Below are 14,353 nucleotides of genomic sequence, written 5' to 3'. Positions count from 1 at the left end.
GCAGCTTGCTGGGCTCTACCCTCAGTTCCTGATTCTGTGGGTCTGTTGTGGGGTCCTAGTACTGCTGGTCTGAGGACCACTCTTTGAAAAACACAAATGAAAAAGAGTTTGGCTTCCTACCCGCTACCATCTTACACCTGCACAGATACTCCTGGAAGGATGGGATCTGGGTAGAGAAGATTTGAAGACTACTGGCCTCATCAGGTGATCTCAAACCGAAATGTGCACAAAAATCATCCAGGCTTATCCCTATACATTCTGCTCCAGTTCATCTGAAGTGTAATAAAATCTGCATTTCTAACAAGGATCTTGGAGACACTGAAGAAGGTGGATCTAGACACTTTGAGAAGCTGGTCATGGCAGCTCCAATGACGGGGATTTGTGGTGGGTTGGGCAGTACGTACCCAGCAATGCTAATTAATGACCAAATTAATGTCGGGCTGTGGAGAAGACTTCAGCGCCCTTGGCGTTCTTCTCCAAATATGCCAAGAACACTTGGAGATAAAATTCTCTAAGGACAGAATCACAGGCCTGTGCAGTCGAGGGACGCCACAGCCAAGGACATCCGCCCCAGAAATGTCTTGACAGGGGTCAACATCAACACGAGGATGTTTAGGACTCATTGTCATAAAGAACAGCCAAGTCCAGGATTTCAGTTCGAGGAGGCAAAGGAGCCTCGCTCAGGAGAAGCGAGCCTGGCTTCTCTGCAGCCCCTGTGACCTGACAGTCCCAGTGAGCCCAAGGACGTTGAGTGCGGGAAGGAGACATGAGGGTCCCCAGTGCTCAGTGTCAGCAGGTGCAGGGTGTTCAAGGCCAGGGAGGTGACTGCTGTCCTCTCTCCTGCCTGGGCACCATTGTGAGGGAAGCACAGACACAGGTTGGCACAGTTGGACACCTGGGATCCTAAGGGCTCCAGGCTGATGCAAATGTGGCTGGGGGTGGGGTCAGGGCAGGTGGGCGTGGCAGTGGCTGCAGTGTGAATTATGGTGAAAAAATGGCGAATCTTGTTCTCTACACTTACAGAGGGCAAATCTAGGGTCGATGCTAGGAAATGAGAATGAGACAAATGTCAACTCTCAGTAAGAAGAAGCTGTCGGATAGACCATTTCTAAATAAACAAAACCTGCAATGGCGTTTCATTCCCATTTCTGTCATGGGAAGTGGTCGAGCGATTAGGACCTGGCAATACTATGGAAGGAATTCTTGATTTGAGTAAGAAGTTGGGCTTGAATTCGCTCTTGGATCCTGTGATTGTGGTATGACTGGGTTTTTGCGTTTTATGTTCTTTACTCAACGGTGGCAACTAAATGGCTCGAGTGCCAACCCGCCGTCTGGTGCCACCAGGAAGCTTCAGCTCTGCATCTGGGTGCATTTCTGTTGCGGGGCTGGGCTCTGAGGGATCACTGTCATCTTCCCTGAAGAAGTGGCTTGTGCAGGGCGTGGTTGGGGCAGCAGCCAGCTGTGGATATTGTCGTTGTGGTGAGAGCAAACACCTCTGTCTTCAGGCCTCTTGACTTCTATCTTCCTAGAGAGAGAAGTTACAATACGATGTGTTGTGTCAGGGGGTCATCTGCCCTGGGAGGTGTGGGCATGGAAGTTCTTCGGACCCCGAGCCTCAGTATCTGTCCTCCAGGGGCGGTCAGATTTGGTTCTCTTGGAGCAGACCAGGGGTCCAGATCGTCCAGGCAGATCACCCAAGGCTTCATACAGAGAGAAGTCTGGGGCCACTCACCAGTGTCTAGGGCTGTCATGGCTACAATCTGCTTCCAGCAGCTCCTGCTCTTCACTCTCTGGTCTGGGGCACTTAATGCCAAATAACCAAAGCCCTACTTTTGATCATATAACATTCTTTAAATTCCAGAAGGTACCATTTTTAAAAAGACATTTATTTATTTATTTTGAAAGTATTAGGGAAAGATGAGAGAGAGAGAGAGGGAGAAAAAGGGAGAGACTGATTTTCCATCCTCTGATTCACTCTGCAGATGGCCTCAATGGCCAGTGCTGGGCCAGGCTGAGGCCAGAAGCCAGGAGCTTCTCCAAGTCTCCCAGAAGGGTGGCAGGGGCCCAAACACTTGGGCCGTCTTCTGCTGCTTTGCCCAGACCATTAGCAGGGGCTGAATTGGAAGTGGAGCAGCCAGGCCATGAATTGTTGCTCATACGGCATGCCAGCATGGCACGCAATGGTTCTACCTGCTACACCACAACGCCAGCCCCTAGGGTACCATTTTTTAAAAGATGCATTTCTAGAATTTAAATAATTTGGCTTTTACCAAAGTCCAGAAAGGGATATCTCATTATACCTTGTATGTGTGTGTGTGTGTGTGTGTGTATGTGTGTGTGAATTCAGGGCTTTGTGTGCTTATCTGTTGCTGGGATGTTGCAGATGAACCATATGCCGTCTGGTCTTCTTGAGAGCTGTTTCCAAGTATGGGAGCAAAGCCTGCTTCTGGTCTGAGAGTGCAGCTCCTGCGCCTAATGGATTAATCAGTAGCCGTGTTGCAGGCCCCCGTTTCCAATCTACTAAGTTAACACTCAGTTGCTATTTTTGGACAGCCAAGGGTGATGAATTATGTGGCTTTTATCTTTCTGGGTTTATGTTTTCTTCCAAAGTAAGCATGCTGCTTTCATAATTGAAAAATGGTCGGTTCACACTTAGTTAGGGATTTGGGGAAAGAGTAATGTGTTGAAAAGGCATCGTGTTATAAAGTTCTGTAGACTGCTTTTCTGGCTTTGGTTGGAAGAGGCATCTAGGTTCATCTCTGGTACTGTAGTGACCACTCTGAGGGAGCCAGGAGAGGACGTGATGGGAACTGGTATGTGTCAGGTGTCCACTCCCTTCAAGCCAAGTGCTCTCTGTTCTCCCCTTCTCGCACTTCATCCTCACAATGTCCTGAGAAGTGGATATAATTATTCCCCTTTAAAAAAAAAAAAAAAAACTTGTTTACTTATTTTGAACGTCAGAGTTACAGAGAGAAAGGGAGAGACAGATAGAGAGATCTTCCATCCATTGGTTCACTCCCCAAATGACCGCAACAACCAGGGCTGGGCCAGGCTGAAGCCAGGAGCTTCATCTGGTCTCCCATGTGGGTGGCAGGGGCCCATACACTTGGGCCATCTTCTGCTGCTTTTCCCAGGTGCATTAGCAGGGAACCGGATCCGAAGTGGAACAGCTAAGACCCAGCACAGATACGGATGCCAGCGACACAGGAAGCGGCTTTACCTGCTACGCCACAACGCCAGCCCCTATTATTCCTCATTTTATACAGAAAAAAAAAAAAAAAAAAACAACAAAAAAAACCCTACAGATCAGAGATGTTAATACATTTGTCAGCATGCATAGGATATGTAGTGAGGTCTGACTCCTCCCAGGGCACATCCTTGGGTGTCCATGTGCCCTTTGCATTATTCCCTCAAATTGTGTCTTCTTTTAAATGAAATTTTCTAAGATAAATCTTAACACCAGCCTTGGCACTCCATCAGTTATTTATTCTTCCTGTTCTTCATTGAAATCTGTTCTCTGTTACTGACGGAAGCGCCAAGTCGGTATTGGTTTGCGCGTCTTACGCCCTTCTCACTTTTAACCCAAACGCTGCGTTTTCACATGGGTGTGGCCATCCGCTTCTCAAAGGTGGGTGGCAGTGGGAGAGAGGAGCCTGCTCCGGGGCTCGAGCCAGGGCGTCTTTGCATTGGCCTCAGTACACTGACCCTTCACTCCTCTTAGATGTTGTGGCCTCCACGACTTTGAGGAAGTACAGAGTTCCAGGGCCTCCACCTGCTGGTTTATTGGCCTGAAGCAGGTACCCAACCGAATCCCACCACACATCCCCAACGAGTTGTGTCGTTAGATAGAATGCACCAAAGCCGTAAAACCTATAGGGTCCCTCCTGCGTGTTGACAAGGATTTGTGGGAGTGATTGGCTGGGGACAGCTCCCTGCAGGGGGACCAGCCCCCCAGGGACCAAGTTAGCACCCTGCTGGGAGGCTGGTTCTGGATGGGAGGTAGGGGGGCGAGCTGTTTCCTTACTCGCAGTGTAGGAGAGGGAGATGATTAGATTTGTTCAAGCCAATGGGCCTACTGAGTCAGCAGTTTTTCATGGATGGGTCTCTGGGCAGGATGAGCACCCTGGGCGCTTGTCAAGTGCACAGCTGGGTCAGCAGCCAGCTCCCTGGCCCTGTGGTCATCAGGGGTTTGTAGTCAGTGTCGTGCTGCAGTCCAGTGACGCTGGCTGTTGGTGTAGACAGTACCCTTTCATCGAGTTCCCCCGTCTCGGGACTCCGGCCAAGGCCTCTTCCCTCTGGTGACTGGGCTGAGCCCTGCAGAGCGCCCTAGAGCGGGACAGTGGCTGCCGCCTCTGATCAGAGGACTCCTTGGCACCTGGACCACCTCCCTGGTGCATTGCTGCAGCTTCCATTCTTTCTCTCCCTGTTATAGGCATAATCTTCTCCTGCCATTCGACGGCTTTGGCCGTGTAAGCCACCTGTGGTGACTTCCACCGTATTTCTGCGGAGACGAGGCAGGGGGGTGCTGGGGAGGAGGAGGTGTGTTTCCCAGGCAGCAGTCCCAGGCTCCGCCCCCGGAGGTGGGTGTGGGAGGGGCGCGGCAGTCCCCCCTGCTTCTCTGAAGGGAGCAGTGACCCGGGTTGGGGGGCTGCTGGGGGTGGTGCTGGCAGAGGCCACGCAGCGAGCACAGGTCTGGCCCCTGTGGTGCTGCCCTCTGATGAGGAATTTGGCCCACAGAGCCACAGAGAGCACCTTTGAGTGGCAGGGCTGTGATGTCTCTGACTTGGCACCGCTTCAGAATTCCCGGGTCTCTCGTTTTATGGCCCAGATGTTGCCGCCTCCTGCATGTTTCACACAGGCCTCTTGTCCCATACTCTTGCTTATCAGCACCTTGGTGTTAGAACAAATAAATCACACACACGCACGCACGCACGCTTGCACAACACACATGCATGTACGCTCGTGTGCACACACAGCCCATTGTTGCTATTCCCAACCCACTGTGGATCAGTTGCCATAGCAACAGCTGTCCCCCACCCCATTTCCTCATTTGGGGTTCCCATCGGGCTGTTTTTCTGTCCTTTCTCAAACACTGTTATTCAACACACTATTAATACGCCTTTATAGCTTCTCTTGGCAGCTGTGAGCTAGATTACATCCGCTCTGACTTCAGGTACATGCCCCTAGAAGTAAAGCTAACTTTCCTTGACTTGTTTTCTTAGTCCTATTTATTGTAGGGTCCAATATAAATACAGAGATTCAGGGGGTTTATAGGAGGGTCACGTGGAAATTGAGTTCTATTGCCACAGAGGCCTTAGTTTTATTTTCAGAGATGTGGATAGTTCCCTTCATTGTTTTGATTTTAGTTTATGGCTTTGGCATTCATTTAAGCATTAAGAGTTAGGGAAGACATAGGAGATTTTATCGGTTTGGTAATTAACTAAAAGTTTGATGCCATATCTATCTTGCTGTTTCCTGGGCAGTTAAATAACATCCTTGCTAGTAAATTAGACCATGTGAACACCACCAGCTGGGTGGATTAGAGATGATTTTTATCATCGTTGTTAACATGCCTGGGAAAGTTGTGGAATTTACTCGGACTTAGTGTTCCAAATGAAGTCCTGGCCTTCTGAAACCCAAACCAAACACAGGACTCACCCTTCACCCAGGGCTGTGAGTCAGACAGTGAATCCAGGGCCACGTTTGTCCTCTCCGAAGACTGGGGAGCTTCCATCAGGACAAGAGTCCCAGAGAGATGCCGGGTGGCCAGGGACAGCCCAGCTGGCTCCTGGCAGGGTCTCTGCCCTGGTCACCCCCCGCCCCACCCCAGGTCCTTTGCTGTCTTGCAGACTGGAATTGTGCTACAGAAAGGAACGGCGGTTATCTCTTCAAAGCGGGCCTGGCCTGTTTTCCCTCCCACCTTCCCAGTCAGCTCCTCACTTAGGTCTCCAAGGTGGGGCAATTGCTGCTGTTACCAGACGCAGCCACTAGGGGTGGTGCTGGTTTAGAGCACCGCAGCTGTGGGGCTGGGGTCGGGCCCTAAGGGGCCCCTGGCAGCCCTGTGGTTGGCAAGCTTCCAGACTTCTCAGAGACTCACTTGTCTTCTTCATAAAATAGAGATAATACTTTCCTGTCAGACCATGGATTAAATGAGACGCTTGGAGTAACCCTTAATATAGTGCTTGGCAATAAGTGGTATACACACAGTAAATGATTCTTGTTTTAATTATTAATATGCTAATAGATGATATGGGAAACTGCTCTCCCTGCAGTTTTGGCCATATTATATTATAGAGGTTTTGAAAGATGTTTTCAAGAGTCTTTGGGTGAACAAATCTCTCACTCTATTCCCCAAAAACCAGAAAGGAAATTTTTTAAATTGTGGTAAAGTACACATAACAATATGTTCACCTTTTAGACCATTGTCAGTGTATAGTTCAGTGATATTTAGTACTCCCTCAGCACTGCCTGCTTCCATAACATTTTCATCACCCCAGAAGGAAGCCTCGAAGCCATTCAGCACTCACACCCCATGCTTCCCTCCTCACAGCCCCTGGAGGCCACTAATTGGCCTCCTGTCTCTGGGTAGTTCATCTAAATCACACCATGTAATATGTGGTCTTTTGTGTCTGGCCTCTCACTTAGCATACTGTTTTCAGGATTTTTCCACCCTGTGGTACATAACAGTACTTCATTCATTTTAATATCTGCATAGTATTCTATTGTATGGCTGTATCATATTTAGTCTGTCCATTAGTCTATGGACATTTGGGTTCTTTCCACCTCTGGCTATTGCGAATAGCATTGCTATGAATATTGGTCTACAAGTTTTTGTTTGCATGCAGGTGTTTGATTCTTTTGGCTAAATGAGCCTACCTAGCAGTGGGATTGCTGGATCGTATGATAGTGCTATGTTTACATTTTTTGGAAACTGCCAAACTTTTCCACAATGGCTGTTCCATTTTTTGTTCCCACCAGCAATGTCTGAAGGTTTTCATTTCTCTGTACCCTTCTGACACTATTTCTTTTCTTTCTTTATGAAAATCTTGGCTATCATAGTGCATGCAGAGAGGTGTGGGTTTTTTTTTTTTTTATAGTACTGATTGGTCTATGTCTGGACTCAGATTTCCATAATAATGTTCATAAGTTGGTCAGATCACAAAGCAATGTGAGAAACTATGTACACAAATTTCCCAACAACACAAAGGTGTGAAGCATTTCTTCCTTCACAGCCCCTTGTGTGGCTGCGCGTTGTGGCTCTATGGTCTGTAGTGGACTGCACATTGTGGCTCTGCAGTCTGTAGTGGGCTGCACCTCGTGGCTCTGTAATGTGTAGTGTAGATGAGAATCGTGGCTCTGTGGTGTGTAGAGTGGATGAGAGTCATGGCTCTGTGGTCTAGGGTGGATGAGAGTCGTGGCTCTGTGGTCTGTAGTGTGGATGAGAGTCATGGCTCTGTGGTGTGTAGAGTGGATGAGAGTCATGGCTCTGTGGTGTGTAGAGTGGATGAGAGTCGTGGCTCTGTGGTCTAGGGTAGATGAGAGTCATGGCTCTGTGGTCTAGGGTGGATGAGAGTCATGGCTCTGTGGTGTGTAGAGTGGATGAGAGTCATGGCTCTGTGGTCTAGGGTGGATGAGAGTCATGGCTCTGTGGTCTAGGGTGGATGAGAGTCATGGCTCTGTGGTCTGTAGAGTGGATGAGAATCGTGGCTCTGTGGTCTGTAGTGTGGATGAGAGTCATGGCTCTGTGGTGTGTAGAATGGATGAGAGTCGTAGCTCTGTGGTCTAGGGTGGATGAGAGTCATGGCTCTGTGGTCTGTAGTGTGGATGAGAGTCATGGCTCTATGGTGTGTAGAGTGGGTGAGAGTCATGGCTCTGTGGTCTGTAGAGTGGATGAGAATCGTGGCTCCGGTCTGTAGTGTGGATGAGTGCCTCCCAGACAATTCACAGCTAATTACAGATGATGGCCACTGCCTCTGACCCTCTCTCTCTCTTTGTTTTTCTTTTGGTTGCAGGGCTTTCCCATGGGTTGTCCAGACTGCATTTTAACGATGTTGGGTAAGAGCTGAGCTACCTGCCTGTGTGGAACTTCCGCACCCTTGGATCCACCTCTTCTGATGGCATTTTGACGGTGTTAAGGCCACGTGACCAGCCGCTCATGATGAATGAGGAGAAGAGTCTTGGTGTGTCCCAGAAATTGGTCTCACCCTCAAGAAGCACCAGCAGCTGCTCCTCCAAGCAGGGGAGCCGACAGGTAACGGATTACTCACGCAGGTGTAGAGATGCAAATGTCTAAGTCTCCAGGAAGTTAAAATGTGTACAGTCACAGAAGACTTCCTCCTTCCAGGCTAGGCGTTTCCAGCCACGTGTTAATTATGGGAAGTGAGTAAATTACAGGTGTTTTAATGCAGCTTGCATGTGTGACAGGTGGGAAGAGCTATTTTTGGCCCTTTGTATTATTTCATTCAGCCTTTGCTTTTCAGTGTAGATGGTAATAGTCCTGTTGTCCTCACGGTCAACAGCAGACCCAGAGGCCAGAGCTAAACTTTGCTTTATACCCAGCTAACCCAAGTAGAAAAGCAATCGCATGTCCGGTAATTATCGTATCCACTCCTCCCTCCCTTTCTTCACCAAGCCTTTCCTGCAGCCTGTGACCACCATTGCCCTGCTGGGCACTGAGCGTCTCCCCTGCTGTATTTCTCTGATGGATGTGGGAACCGAGTCAACAGAGAAATGGTCAAAGGAATGAAGGAGGAGCAAGAAAATCGTGAAACAAAGGACTGAGTAATTAACTCCCTAGTAACTGTCAGTTAATGATAGGTTGTTTCTCGGCTTCCTTTCTGGTAAATCTCTGTTGGCAGAATTTGCTGGTTTGAGATCAGTGGCAGTAAATCCACATGAATCATTATACTTCTTCCTCCTTAAGTTAGGTGGGGAGGCGGAGGAGAGAGGGAGAGAGAGGGGGGAGAGGGAGAGAGACAGGGGGAGAGGGAGAGAGAGAGGGGGAGAGGGAGAGAGAGAAAACAAACACGCGAGCTGTCCAGAAGCTGGGCTTACAACCCATGGGGTTTGGGAGCCGAGGTGGCACCTGCTGGCTCTGCTGGCATCGCCTGAGCCCCACGTGGTGCTGGCCTGAGAACTTGCCCAGACTCCATGGTTCCAGATTTGGAAGCAACAGTTAAGCACCCTCCCCGCTCAGGCACGCGCTCACATTCATGATGCAGCGTCACAGCTCTCTGCGTTTGAACTTGTCTGACACCCATGAATCAATGATCTTAGGCAAGGCTGACATCTGGGGTCCCTCCGAGATCCCGCCCGAGGGGTTGAGAAGGAGAGTTTTGTCTTCACTTCCTTCTGGGACCTTTAAAAAAAAAAAAAACAACTGAATTAGTCATTGAGCAATGCGTCATGGTCCCTTGGAGTTCAGTTTTCAGAGAGGTAACTGCTTGCCTCTGTCACCTCTCCAAAGAGGTGCTTTTCTCCTTAAGCCGACATTCCGGCCAGGGTTAGGGCGGAGTCTGAGATTTCTCCCACCCACCTGTCTCTCCTTGGCACCTGGTAGCATCTGTGGCTCCATCCTCCAGTGATGCATGGCAACACCTGACTCAGCCAAGGAGCAGGTACTGATGACACCAGAGGAACAGGAGCTGTGCAGGACATTCTCACCTTAACACTACCAGAGCCTTTCCCATGTGTTGGCTGAGATTAATTAGTTTGGTTTACACAGAGCTTTTTTCCTTTGAGTTTCCGTCACAAAGGGTAGGAGGAGTGTACTCGGTGCCTCCACTTGTCTCCTGGCTTCCAACGCTTGCTCGGGTGTTCCTTCATCCAGTGGTCATCTGTCTGTGTAGGAGCTGCCTCTTTCATATGCATGTCATGCTGCTTTATAAATGTAAACACCTGTTTTGTCTGCAACAGAGAAGGTGGAGAATTTCATACGCTTCTTTCACCTTCAGCCTGGGTTTAGCCGTAAAGCCCGTGTTTAATTTCTGGGAGACATTTGCTTAGTCCACCTGCTCTCCCACCATTGTCAAAGAAAGCTGCTGTCTCCTATGTTGGCTGAGCTCTTCCATCCGTCGCTTCCACCTTGGCTGTCCCGGGCCATTCTGCCTTCACAAACCGTCCCAAGATTGCCCTCAGTCTGTCAGTGCACATAGACCTCAGAAGCCCTTGCCTAACGGTGCTCAGGGGACACAGCCATCCCCAGTGGTCTCCTGGTTGCTAAGTTTAGGGGGGTGCCACCGTGCTTCCAGCCAGTCACTGGGAAGCACTAGGTCACCCTCTCAAACCTTGACAGGCATCAGCAGGGGCACACTCCTGCAGGGACGCAGTGCAGCCTGTGCCATGCTGTGTGGACTTGGAGCTCCAGAACCCCGAGCCAACATAAATCACTGGAAACTTCACCATGTACATAGTGAGAAGTTTGAGGGGGACTGGTGCTATGGTGCAGGAGTCTTGACTGCTCCACTTCCTGTCCAGCTCCCTGCTAATGCACCTGGGAAACAGTGGAGGATGACCCAAGTCCTTGGGCCCCTGCACCCACGTGGGAGACCCGGAGGAAGCTCTTGGCTCCTGGCTTCAGCCTGGCCCAGCCTCGGCCATTGTAGCCATTTGGGGAGTAACCCAGCAGATAGAAGATCTCTCTCTGTCTCTCCTATCTCTCTGTAACTCTTTCAAACAAATAAATAAATCTTTTGGTTTTTTTTTTAAGAAGTCTGAGGAATGTTAGAACAGAAACGGTGGCCGGCGCCGTGGCTCAATAGGCTAATCCTCCACCTTGCGGCACTGGCACACCGGGTTCTAGTCCCGGTCGGGGTGCTGGATTCTGTCCCGGTTGCCCCTCTTCCAGGCCAACTCTCTGCTGTGGCCCGGGAAGGCTGTGGAGGATGGCCCAAGTGCTTGGGCCCTGCACCCCATGGGAGACCAGGAGAAGCACCTGGCTCCTGCCATCTGATGAGCGCGGTGCGCCGGCTGCAGCACGCCAGCTGCGGCAGCCATTGGAGGGTGAACCAACGGCAAAAGGAAGACCTTTCTCTCTGTCTCTCTCTCTCACTGTCCACTCTGCCTGTCCAAAAAAAAAAAAAAAAAAAAAAAGGAACAGAAACAGTCTGTGCAGCTTGTTCTCCAAGTCAGCTTCAGATCGCTCTGTTCTGTTCCTTTCCCCTGGAGCGGACACATCGGTGTTGATTTGTCGGTCACCTTTTCAGTGCTAATTGTTCTCGTGTGCTTTGGGAATATGCTTTGGAGCCTCCTCTCGAGCTGTTCCCTTGTGTTCTCCCCCTGCACCCACCGTAACCCATCAAGGGGCTGTCCCTTACTTCCTACCTCCGTGGACGCTGGCCAGAGTCACGTCTCTGCAGCCAGAGTCTTCGGTCCCTGGCGGTGATGGGATATCCAAGATCTACCACCGGGCCACACCCCGCAGGACCCCAGGCCTGGGTGAGAGGCTGTGTTTCTTCCTCCCCAGGCAGGCAAGTTTTTAAAGCCCCCTTCTAATGCACTGCAGGGGTCTCCCCTCCACATTCCCTGATGCCCAGCAGTCAGCCCGGCTCCAGCCTCACAGAAGCAGGCTAACGGATGCCCGTGTCTACAGTATACTTTCATTTTTATTTTGTTTCTCATCCTCTTTTCTTTTTTTTGGTGAAAGACCCCCCCCCCAATTTTATTGACATATAAGTCACAAATAAAATTATATGTATTTATAATTATGATGTTTTGCTAGTTTGGTGTTTGATACCTTGTGTAATAATCACCACAATTAAACTAATTAATGTGTCCAACACCTTACCTGGCTATCTTTTTGAGTGTGTGTGGTGAAACCATGTAAGGTCCCCTGGTACAGCAACGTTCAAGGGCAATTGTGCCTTGGTTAGGAGATTGGTTCCAGGACCCTCCATGGATGCCAAAATCCACACTGTTCATCTTCCTTAAATAGCAAGGTGTAGGATCTTTACATAACACGTGCACGTCCCCTGTAGATTACAATATGTTAGACAGTGTAAATGCTAAGCAGATAGCTGTTATATATTATCAGTGTTTAGAAAATAATAACAAGAAAAAAAGTCTATACATGGACAGTACAGATGGGATTTCCCCCCAAACCATTTTCATTCTGTGGTTGGTCCACTCCGTGGATGTGGAACCACTGGACACAGAGGCCCAACTGCATCCAACGCGGTCTTGTGGGCTGCAGTCCCCACCTGTGGGTTAGGTCTCCTACCCGACTGGAACTTCGTGTTCCTGGGCCAGTTTCTCCCCGTTTCCCTGCCCTTCAGCCTGGTAACCATCATTCTGCTCTCTGCCTCTGCATGTCCGGCCTTTGCAGACCCCACATGTAAGTGAGATTCTGCAGAATTAGTCTTTGTGGGCCAGGCTTATTTCACTTGGCATGATATCCTCTGGGGTCATCCATGTTCTCACAAATGACAGGATTTCCTTTTTCAAGGCTGAGTAGTATTCCTGTGTGTGGATATGTACATGTGTGTGCATATCACATTCTGTTTAGAATATTTAATCTTGGTTTTGTTTTATCATACAGACACAGAAGAACCCTTATTTGTGACTGTATATTTTTGCTGGGTTTGGAGTGGGAGTGATGGTGGGGATGGGCACTAAATGCCTAAACCTGCAACACCACCTTGCTGGAAGGATTGGGTCTTCCAAAGTCATTTTCACCTAAATTTTCATCCACTGTTGCCAGGTGACATTGGGAGTCTCTGTAGTCCCGCACCAACTTTCTCCAAGTTCCTTGAACTGGTTTGGTGCTTACTCTTGTTTCATGAACTGAACTTGAATTTGTTCTTCCTATCCCAGACCTACTCATATAAAATACCTAGGAACTGTGCATTTTTGTGTGGATGCACCCCTCTCCATGTGTATTCATAGAGCTTGCTTTCTTGGAGGACAAAATGAGAAGCAAATGAAATAGTGGGTAGGGTGCAGCCAAGATAGCACAGTCAGTAAGTGTGGGTTGAATTAGTGAATGGACCAGCGTGCATGCATTTGTTAGATGGAAAGATTATTATTCAGAGTTCTACAGATAACATTAAGTGGGTTGGCGTATGTCTAAGTGGAGGGAAGGATGTTATTTAAAAGCCTATAAAATATGAGTAATTTTAATTTCCTCTTTTTCTCACTGCCCCATTACACTTTCTTCCTGGAACTTTCAAAATAACACATCTCAGAGCCAATGGAGCTAGAAAAAGCTGAACGACTATGTTTTGTCTTTATTGAAAGAGTCCTCTAGCCCTGAGTCTGATTTATTCCACCACTATCTAGAGAGAACCAATTGCTGCAAAGCCTGGGTAGGGAGATGTGAAGCTGAGGACAGGGTAGGTGCACAGACCATCACCAGGAAGAAGGCAGCTCTGGTGGGAAAGTTGGGGTTGGAAGGAGAGCATAGCCTGCAGTCTTTTTTTTTTTTTTTTTAAAGATTTATTTTTTTTTATCTGAAAAGCAGAGTTACAGAGAGGCAGAGAGAAAGAGAGAGGTCTTTCATCCACTGATTCACTCCCCAGATGGCTGCAATGGCCGGAGCTGTGCCGATCCAAAGCCAGGAGCCAGCTGCTTCTTCCGAATCTCCTATGCAGGTGCAGAGGCCTAAGGACTTGAGCCATCTTCTGCTGCTATTCTAGGCCATAGCAAGGAGCTGGATCAGAAATGGAGCAGCTGGGACTTGAACCGGTACCCATATGGGATGCTGGCACTGCAGGCAGTGGCTTTACTCGCTGTGCCACAGTGCTGGCCCCCAGCCTGCATTCTATTATGTGTCATTAGTGTTTGGCATGAGTCAGAAATCAGAAAGTGAATCCTGCCAAAAGGAGTGACAGGTGCTTCGCTCACCATTGCAGGGAATCTGAGATGGAAAGATTTAGAACTAGGTAAGTTTCCATGCAGTTCTATTTCTCACTCTCATCACCCTGCTGTCTCCAGGCTAAGCAAAGGCAGTGTCTGTCCTCTCCCAGGGTCACCTGAAGAGAGTTTATTTGAGCAGGTGATTAGATGCTGTTGTACCCCAGAGAGCCCAGCCTGGCTGGGCCTGGTGCCAGAACCCATGGAGGGGGAGAATTTGCTGAGAGGGAAAAGTGAATCAAAGGTGTAATGTGCAGGTGTTTGTAATTTGCTTAATCCTATTTATTTCTCTCAATTCATCATGTTTTTAATCTTTTTTACATTTTGTTTATTTGAAAGGCAAAGTGGCAGAGAGATGGGGGGAGGGGGATAACAGAGATGTCTTCCATCTGCTGGTTCACCACACACACACACACACACACACACACACACACACACACAATACCCACAATAGCCAGAGCTGGGCCAGGAGCCAGAAACTTCATCCTGGTCTCCCACGTGCATG

The 14,353-nt window shown here is 49.0% G+C and overlaps 2 protein-coding genes across 11 annotated transcripts in view; both read left to right on the top strand.

Moving 5' to 3' along the window:
* GSDME (gasdermin E) overlaps positions 1-14,353 on the top strand; it is a 376,936-nt gene that overhangs the window by 167,835 nt on the left and 194,748 nt on the right. The window lies entirely within an intron of this gene.
* The window catches only part of OSBPL3 (oxysterol binding protein like 3), a 282,066-nt gene that overhangs the window by 167,839 nt on the left and 99,874 nt on the right, over positions 1-14,353 (top strand). For all 10 annotated transcript variants that reach the window (XM_089315399.1, XM_051852838.3, XM_051852843.3 and 7 more), the window contains one exon: positions 8,013-8,251. In XM_089315399.1, coding sequence (XP_089171525.1) covers positions 8,156-8,251 — 96 coding nt within the window. In that variant the 5' untranslated portion in view covers positions 8,013-8,155. The remainder of the gene's footprint in view (positions 1-8,012; positions 8,252-14,353) is intronic.

Source organism: Oryctolagus cuniculus, chromosome 16 (genome assembly GCF_051225735.1).
Source record: "Oryctolagus cuniculus isolate XC-2025 breed Fujian yellow rabbit chromosome 16, ASM5122573v1, whole genome shotgun sequence".
Taxonomy (NCBI): Eukaryota; Metazoa; Chordata; class Mammalia; order Lagomorpha; family Leporidae; genus Oryctolagus; species Oryctolagus cuniculus.
The sequence above is the reverse complement of the archived record's forward strand: the minus strand, read 5'-3'. Positions and strand labels throughout refer to the sequence as shown.